Source organism: Silene latifolia, unplaced genomic scaffold (genome assembly GCF_048544455.1).
Source record: "Silene latifolia isolate original U9 population unplaced genomic scaffold, ASM4854445v1 scaffold_177, whole genome shotgun sequence".
In the NCBI taxonomy this organism is placed as follows: Eukaryota; Viridiplantae; Streptophyta; class Magnoliopsida; order Caryophyllales; family Caryophyllaceae; genus Silene; species Silene latifolia.
In genome coordinates, this window is record NW_027413149.1 from 157,694 (window position 1) to 166,763 (window position 9,070).

At 33.5% G+C, this 9,070-nt stretch overlaps 1 protein-coding gene and 1 long non-coding RNA gene across 2 annotated transcripts; one reads left to right on the forward strand and one right to left on the reverse strand.

The window, feature by feature from the left end:
• LOC141638101 (uncharacterized) lies at window positions 1-957 on the forward strand. Its single transcript, XR_012541999.1, has 2 exons — window positions 1-114; window positions 521-957. It is a non-coding gene; the product is annotated as an uncharacterized LOC141638101 (long non-coding RNA).
• On the reverse strand, window positions 873-3,301 carry LOC141638100 (putative B3 domain-containing protein Os03g0621600). Its single transcript, XM_074447533.1, has 5 exons — window positions 3,039-3,301; window positions 2,844-2,933; window positions 2,339-2,627; window positions 1,428-1,501; window positions 873-1,278 (listed from the first exon to the last, which is right to left on the reverse strand). The coding sequence occupies exons 1-5, from the start codon at window positions 3,057-3,059 to the stop codon at window positions 994-996; spliced, it is 759 nt and encodes a 252-aa protein (XP_074303634.1). The 5' UTR covers window positions 3,060-3,301; the 3' UTR covers window positions 873-993.
• Between the last annotated feature and the right edge of the window lie 5,769 nt (window positions 3,302-9,070).

Below are 9,070 nucleotides of genomic sequence, written 5' to 3' on the forward strand. Positions count from 1 at the left end.
ATTACCATTTTGGTGGTGGCTCAAGGAGTACTTGAACTACCAGCAATTAAAGGGAATGCCGAGCTGAAAGAAGCATTACAAAAACATGGATCTCTTCCTTACCACCATACCATGGTAAAGAAATCGCAGTTTGATATTTTTAATTGGATTTGATACATAGAACCGGAAAAAGTTATTCAGGACTTAAGATGATATACTCACAACTTGCATTCAAAATTGTAAAACTGCTCTTCCACCTCGTTCGACATGCAATGATTTTAAGATTTTGTTTCTAAAATATTGATAGTTCAGTAGATAATACTCCCTCTGATTCTTTGAAAATGCTCTATTTATTACTTTATGCACAAAAATTAATTAATTACGGTTGTGAGTGGGGTAGCGGGTCTTGCCAATAACGTTGATGGATTTTAACAGGCTCTACTTAAGACATTTGAGAGAATAGTGGCGAGACTCGGTATGAACTACGGAGTAGTAGTATTTATTATTTAACCATCTCATTTCCTTGTATAATTTGGTGCAGGCGGCTCAAGTGCTTTGGACACCTCAAGTAGAGAATGATACATTGTCAGAGCAACGGCTTCACGAAGATTACCCACTTTTGAAGCCTCTTAAGGATTCTATGCAAACATGATACACAAGTAGATAATGTGTTTACCTTGACGAAACTTGCTATATGCCTAGCTAACAACCAAAGTTGTTCCGCCAAGTCTATGACTTAGAGGTGCCATGTACCGAGGTCAGGCCGGGCCAAACCCCGAATCAGCTCCTGGAAAGGGTCGGGTCAGGCAGGGTTGTCTCATGTCTAGCTTTTGACCGGCACATGGCTAGCTAAGCAAAATAGGCTTCACCAAATTATACAAAGAAACATTTTTTTTTTTTTTAGCTGAAGAGTTCGACTATTGATAATGAAACGTTTTAAGACAATATCATGGTATAGTAAATACTAGCTTGACAGTCGATAAGATGACATCAGTTGATCACCAATTCGCCATCCTAAACCTCGCCTTGGGGTTTGCGGGCTATTGGCATCTCCCTGGAAGTACTGGTCACAAAGACCTCTTTGATGTGTCCATTGGATCTGCGAATGACGTCAAATTGCAGCTTCTCGCCGTTCTTGAATTGGCACTTGGGCCAGTAGTTTCTTAATCCATATCCCAAAACAAATCGGTCTTGTGTCTGTCGCAATTCTGTTCTTGTAGTCCCTCCTACATTGTTCCGCAACTTCACTGGCTCTCCCACTGTGATAACACAGGCCTCAGCTACAATATTTGGTATGCACTGCCAAAAGAAAAATATTAAGAAAACATAGCCATGATAGTCACTCGACCCGGACGTTAACAAAGAATCAATCCATGACAGTGGTAAACAAATTTAGATAAGTTACGACCACATATCTATCGTATAGTAGTATTTACTAGAATCCTTACCACATAATTCTTGAAGCCTGGACCGTATTTCTTAAAGAACCTCGTACTGGACACACCCTCATTCCATTTTCGACCTGCATATAAGAAGATGCACGATTTTTTTTCCAAAATGGGGTTCAATGAGAAACATATTAACGAAATGGGGTGACTTTGAAAGTAATTACCCAAAATAGGTCCACGTAGGCTCGGTTTTGGCAAAGCTAGGTTTCGGATTATAGTCGCTAAGTCGGACGACGACTTGAGGTGAAATCGCTCGCCCATTGAGCGACTTGGAAATAAGTAGAAAATATATATAAAAAAAATTGAATTTGGACTAATCGCTCAGGGGCATAGCGACTTTATAGCAATTATAATTTTTTTTGTGAAAAAAAAATATTGTACATAGGGCGAATCAAACACAGGATCTCATGCCTCTAATTAACAACATACACTAACCACCAAACCAAGGTAATGCTTGTTAATCAAATACGAATTTAATATTTAATATTTAAATTCATCAGGTAGCGAGTCTTAAATGCATCTTAAAATCTAAGAATTAATGAAGTACAACATTAGTCTGGTGGTTAAAGTGCATGCAGTTAGCACCTGAGTTCTAGGTTCGACTTCCTTGTGCTACATTATTTTTTGATAACTCTAATATCAACTTTATTTACTTGTCGCCCAAAATATGGTCGCTTAGCGGGAAAGCGACTTAAATCCGAGCCTAGCTTCGGTGATGACGTGAACCCATTTTGGGTAATAAGTTTGAAACCAACCCCATTAATTACACAAAACTCTAGCCCGAACAGTCAGATTGTTCAAAAAGGGTACAAATTTGCGTCGTTTCATATACAAGCCATTTGATTTCAGGTCATTGCATGGTCAATTAACATAGACAGTTTAACTCGAGGCAAATATTTAACATTGTATACCTCTTGATGATGGGACATTTGTTCTTGCATCTACGGGCTCGTCCATGATGATTCCGTCTGAGCCGAAAACCAACACAAAGAAGGTAGAATCTTGTAGGTACTTGAAGGTGAGAAAACAACCTTTCTCCAAGGAATGATCATTCACATAGTTTTCCCATCCTTGTGTTATACATACCCTGTCACCTATTTTTTCCACTTTTGCATTCCAAACTTTTCCTCCTACACTTTTTAGTGTCACTTCCTCAGGAATATTTCCCTTAAATTCACGGATAAATGCTCGCGGTATAGCCTGCACCGCATTTCCATACGTGTTCACGATTAAACAATTGACGTAATTTTCATCATGCAGTAATATGAGGCATAAACAAGTTTCGTTTCTTCAACTTACTACCACAAGACAAAACCCGAGCTTAAATCCCGAGCTTAAATAAATTATTCTCAGTGAGTGTAATTTATTACTACCACAAGAAAAAAAACTCAAGCTTAAATTAAACAGTGAACATACCAATTTAGTGGAGTTCTGTTCAGGAAGAAACACCTGAAAGAAGGAAGGGTGTTGCTGAGTGACTAGTTTGCGGAAATTCTCCATTCCTTCCTGAAATCCTCCAAAAATGCAAACAAGCTAAGCTACATTTTAAAACATGCATTTTAAGATTATTTACAGCGTCTAATGTAAGCAGTACATTCGATTTCCCCTTACCACACAATTTGTAGGAGCCATTCAGGTACTCAGGAATTTCGTTGTTGTTGAAAAAACAGAAAACCTTGTAGTGGACAAAATCAGTGGATCAGAGAGAAGAAAAAGAGCGAGAGAAATGAGAGTATATTATGCAAAGTTTTTGGAGTAATAATATGATTATTTTTAGTCAGAAAATTTGATCTCTGTTGTACTAAGTATCTTCAACATGCATATGGCAGATTGGCAGTATCGATTCAGTTGTGATCTTATGGTTAGTCAAATCAACCTTGTGTAGTTTTTATTCTCTTCATATCTCATTGCTCAGGCACAGCACACTTCACACACTCTGCATGTTTAATTTTTAGTGTTTACCTTTTAATAGGTCTTCGGTTCATACAATGATTAGATGGCATATTTGGAAACAAGCTAACAAATTGTAATTTTAAGAGTAAATTATCAATTACACCCACGTCAAATACACAATTTTACATTTACTCCCACGTCAAATTTTTTTATTAAATTACACCCAAGTTAATAGCTCAGTTTACAAATTGCACCCAATATCGGAATCCGGCCACTTTTCCGTCAAAATTCAATTTTTTTTTAAAAAAGATTGATTTTAGGACGATTTTGCCCTTCCTTCCTCCTTCTTCTATGAACCCACCTTGTTTTTTCTCCTCATTCTCATCCATTCTTCTATATCTTTCTCCCTCATCTTCCCCAATTTAATTTAAAGACCTCCCCCTCCTCAAGGTAAGTCCCCCATTGTTTAATGCCAAGCAATTTATAAACATTACAAATAATGTCACGGTTAATGCTGGACCATTATAAAACCGAAATTAGCAATCAATTCGAAAGTGCAATTGACCGCGGAATTGGCGGAAGTGCAATTGAAGTCGACTTTTGTCTACGTACAACAACTAAAGATGGAGATGTCACTGAACTATGGCATAAGAGGTATGGCCATCTCGAATACAAAGGCCTGAAAACACTACAACCGAAAGAAATGGTGAGAGGGTTATCCGAGATCGACGAAATCACTGTTTGTGTGTACCTGACTGTTTGAAAGGAAAACAACATTGCGTCTCTTTTCCTAAGAGAAGTACCTGGAGAGCATGCATCTCAGAAACTCGAGCTTGTTCATGCCGATATATGTGGACCGATTACTCCAATTTCAAATAGTACTATGGTGGTGTGCGAGCCATGTCAACTACTAATTGGAGGTTCAACCATGGTGATGTAGAGGGAGCAACGAAAATACAAAATGATGGTGGTTACTGAGAAAATGAAAGGGAAGCATAAAGAAGATAGAATAGATGCAGGGGCAAAATCGTCATTTTATTAATTTTTTCACCTGAAAATGGCCTTGGGTGCAAATTATAACCGGAGCTATTAATTTGGGTGTAATTTAAAAAAAAAAATTGACGTGGGAGTAAATGTAAAAATGTGTATTTGGCGTGGGTGTAATTGATAATTTACTCTAATTTTAATAAGGAAATTACGTACACTCCTCCCTACGTCTCCATCAATAGTTATCTATTACTTTTGACACAAAGATTAAGGAAACAAATATGGATGAATTTGGACCACACAAATCACTTAACGCGGCATACACATGAAAAATGGCCCACAAAAGGTTAACAAAAATAGAAATAGATAACTATTCAATGATACACCCCAAAATGGAAATAGATAACTATTGACCGGGACATAGTGAGTCTAAAACAGTTTTACACAAGTATTGGTATAAATTAGTATTTAATATACTTAAACATCTCCCTTACTATTAAGAGAATAAAATTCTCAAATAGATTCCCGCCTAACATACATTACTCTTTGATGGGCCTGCTAAGTTGGGCCGTCCACTTTTATTAAATCAAATTTGCATTTGCATCGATTTTAACGTATAATTTGAATCAATTTGAATCCTATGAATGGAAACACAGTACAAACATATGGTTTGACTCTCAAATTATGCAATCCTATACATGTAAACAAATATTTGTTTTGCCTCTCATATTATGAAATCTTTACAATATTATCCCCGAAATCTGCAATCACAATCAATTACCCCTAATATATTATGCAATCTTTCATATTAATTGATCAGATTAATTTTCAATCAACCACAAGTTCACAACATATCAATTACCCCTAAAATATCCCTCGTACTATTAAGAGAATAAGACATTCTCTTTTTTTTTTTTCCCACCTAAACAATATTTACTCACAACTGGGCTCCTTCCTAAATCCTAAACTATAATTAAACAATGAGCTACTAATTGATGTTCCACTATACCTGCTTTTTCCACTAGCCCATTTTATGAATTATGCATAAATATTACTCACATTATTAAATTACTATATGATTTTCGCATTTTTCCTTTATATTGTATTTGTTATTTTGTATGTTTTAACAAAAATTACAATAACTGTTATAGTTATACACTTCGCTGAAATATTTTATATAGTTAAAAAACAATCATGTGTTATTTATGTTAAACTGACAATCTTATTTATAATAAATAACTTTTTTATTAAAAAATTTAGTTCAAGGGTCAATTTCATTTAGGCTAAAAATGTCTAATTTTATTTCTTCTACCTTTTATTACTGCACATTATTAAAAAAAAAATTTACAGTCAATTTAATTGTTAAATTCTTTATAAAAAAAAAAATTTTAAAAACCGCGCTTTTGCGCCGGATCTGCACTAGTTATAACTTAAAATTAGTATTTAACTAGATAATATCTCGCGCTTTGCGCGACCTGTTTTAAAATTTTATTATTATAATTAAAGAAAAATAACATAATTTATATATGAACTTTAATATTTTTACTTATAAATAAAAATAAATTAATTTTTCTCAATTTTTTTTACGTTTAACTTCAATGTTTTAAAATAAAATACATACAATTTTAACTAAAACTAATAAGTGGTAATTAAATATTCATGATCAACGTTTTATAAATTATTTTGTGACTGATCAAATATCATACTCCCACCTATTCTAAATCATTTTCCCTTTTTCCTTTTTTATCTATTCATAATATCTTTCCTTATTTGGTAAAATTTTATACTTATTTTAGTCAACTCACCCCGTAACAATACCCTACAATACACATACTTTATCTTTTTTAATCACCTCACCCCACAACACTACTTATTTATTCGAATAATACAACAATTAACATTAAGTTCTCAAATTATATCATTTCACGATACGTTATGTTCCAAATCAATTAATATTTGTTCAAAATGATGTCAATATAATTTTATGTAATTTTTAATTTTTTTACGTATAACGTGTGATATTTATATATCAAACATATAGAGTTCAAACTCAACTTATTCAAATATTTTGATTGTGTATTGGATGTGTTATGTGTCAAAAATCTATAAGAATTGCACCTTTTGTATTTTCAAACAACTATATATAAATGATGTTTAATAGTTTAACTGTAATTAAAAATAAAATAGGTTGAACTTTCTCAAATAATATTTTTTGAGATTTAACTTCAAAGTATTTAAAAGATAACATATAAAATATTTAACTAAAAATAATATGTAGCTAGTCATAATCAATATTTATACTTGATGGATGCATATTTAATTGAAGATATTAAAAAAACGTAACTTTTTTTCTACTTTTTCATGTCGTTTATAATATTGTATTATAATCATTACTTTTGTTTTGATTATTCAAATGCACTCGCGATCACTCTGTACATACATACTCGTATACATACTCGTTATCACACTATTTAAACCTATCAAAATCTCATATGTATTCAGTTTCTCGCAATATAATTTTTTTCATTGCCACATAAAAACTTATCTCTTAGTAGTTTATTTTAAGTTGGGTTTTTAAGAAATATAATGATTCTTCCAAATATATGTTTCTTAGGATTTAATGGTCTAAGTTTTATAACTTTCTCTAAATGTCTTTTTACGTAAACATAAAGCATTATGAGAGATACTCGCTTTAATCATCTCTACAAAACAAAATATTTTAATAAATATAATGAAAATTATACTCAATTTGAATCATTTTTCGCAATGAGCGTAATTATTTACATTTTAAAATTTTTGTCAAAATAATTTTTTTTATAAATTTAGAATCAAATCACCGTAATTATTTAATGTCATTTTATGATAAAATTTATTAACTATAATTAATATTTTGCTGAGATTTATACAACATTTATTATGTTTATATTTAATGTTTAGCTGTAATTCATATTTGTATTTAAGGCTGGGTTGATACGTGGCGCATCCACAACGCTTCAACCAGATATATATATATATATATATATATATATATATATATATATATATATATATATATATATATATATATATATATATATATATATATATATATATATAATATACTTAAACATTTCTAAAGTAACTGCTTATACTACCTTTTATTTATTGGTTTTACTATTTTGAAAGCACGAGCGTTGGAATTGGACAATTAACTTATTTATAATTATAATGAAAAAAAAGCTACAAGGGTTTAATGTTACATCTATGTCTTAATTATTTGTTTACATACCAATAAAATTATCTTTTTTCATAGAAAATAAAAGATAAATTAGTTTTAGTGTCCGGCCCCGCCTGGACTACCTTTATTTAGCATTAAAATTTATTTTCAATTAAATAAAAGAACTTTAAAGTTGCATAACGCATAAATTTATCATGTAATCAATTTTGTAGTTAGTTTATAACATAGTATTGTAATACTCCGTATTTATGAGTCTTCGGGTACTCTATCGAGTAGGCCTTACTCTGTCGAGTAAGGGTAAGTTGCGTTTTAGAAAAGTTTCTGACCTGTTGGGTACTCGATCGAGTAACTGGGATACTCGATCGAGTAAGGGGGTACTCGATCGAGTACCTTGGGTACTCGATCGAGTAGCCGGTTTTACGGGGAGTTTTCTCGGGTTTTGTTAATTATGCGATTAAGATATATAACCTTCGTCGCCATTATTCTAAACACTTTTGCAAAACCTAATTTCCTGTTTAAGAGAGAAAGCAAGTGAGTTCTTAATCCTAATCGCATTGTTAGCAATTCCCGGAGTTTGGAAGGTCAGTTCTCATCGTTGATTATACCGTTGAGATCCTTGCGTCGAGGGTAAAATCTATGTACCCTTTTTGTTGTCTTTCCTTTGTTTTGGTTAAACCCTAATATAGGGATTTGGGGGTTTATGAGTAGTATGTGATTTGGTAGCATTTGTATGTTGTATGATAGGAGGCGGTTTCATAGAGGAAGCTTTTTGATACAGCAGTATAGACCGTCTGATAGTGTGCTTTCCAGGTAGGATTTCCTACTCAGTATTAGTCCCATAATGGGATGATTGTTGATGTGTTGAGATTGATTGTTTGATAGAGTAATTGTATTGTGATTGTGATTGTGATCGTTGTCTATGGTTCTCGGGGCGTGGCCTCGGCTGAGTGAGGTCACTTGCGGGAGTGGCTTCACGCCCTAGTTTCGCCTTCTGTGGAACCCGCCACGAAGGGATGTGCACATTAATGGACGGGGTTATCGCTCACTATGTGGAGCGGGGATTTGGTGGGTACGGGTGCGGTCCCCCACGCGTGGGTCCAAAGTGGACGATCGGTGATTGAGATGATTGGGAATTGGCGTGATGTGTGTGTGTGTGATTAAGTCATCTGTTTATCTTATTGTTAATATATATATATTGAGTTGTGTGATTAGTACCGACCCGGTGTTGTTTTGTAAACTGCGGTGATCCATTCGGGGATGGTGAGCAGATATTGAGCAGGTATGAGATGAGTACTTGGGATAGTGGGATTGCCACGACATGATGATAGGAGTCTTCCGTCGTAGCTTAGTAGTTTATTTACATTTGGTTAGAACGAAATGTGATCGGTTTGAGAACATGTATTACACTTTTGGTTTGGTTTTGAGAATTGTAACTCTTCACTAAGTATTTATATTTAAACGTTGTTTCTTCATTGTTTATTTGATTATCATTGCCTCGGGTAACCGAGATGGTAATATCTTCATACCTGAGTGGTCCTGGTAAGGC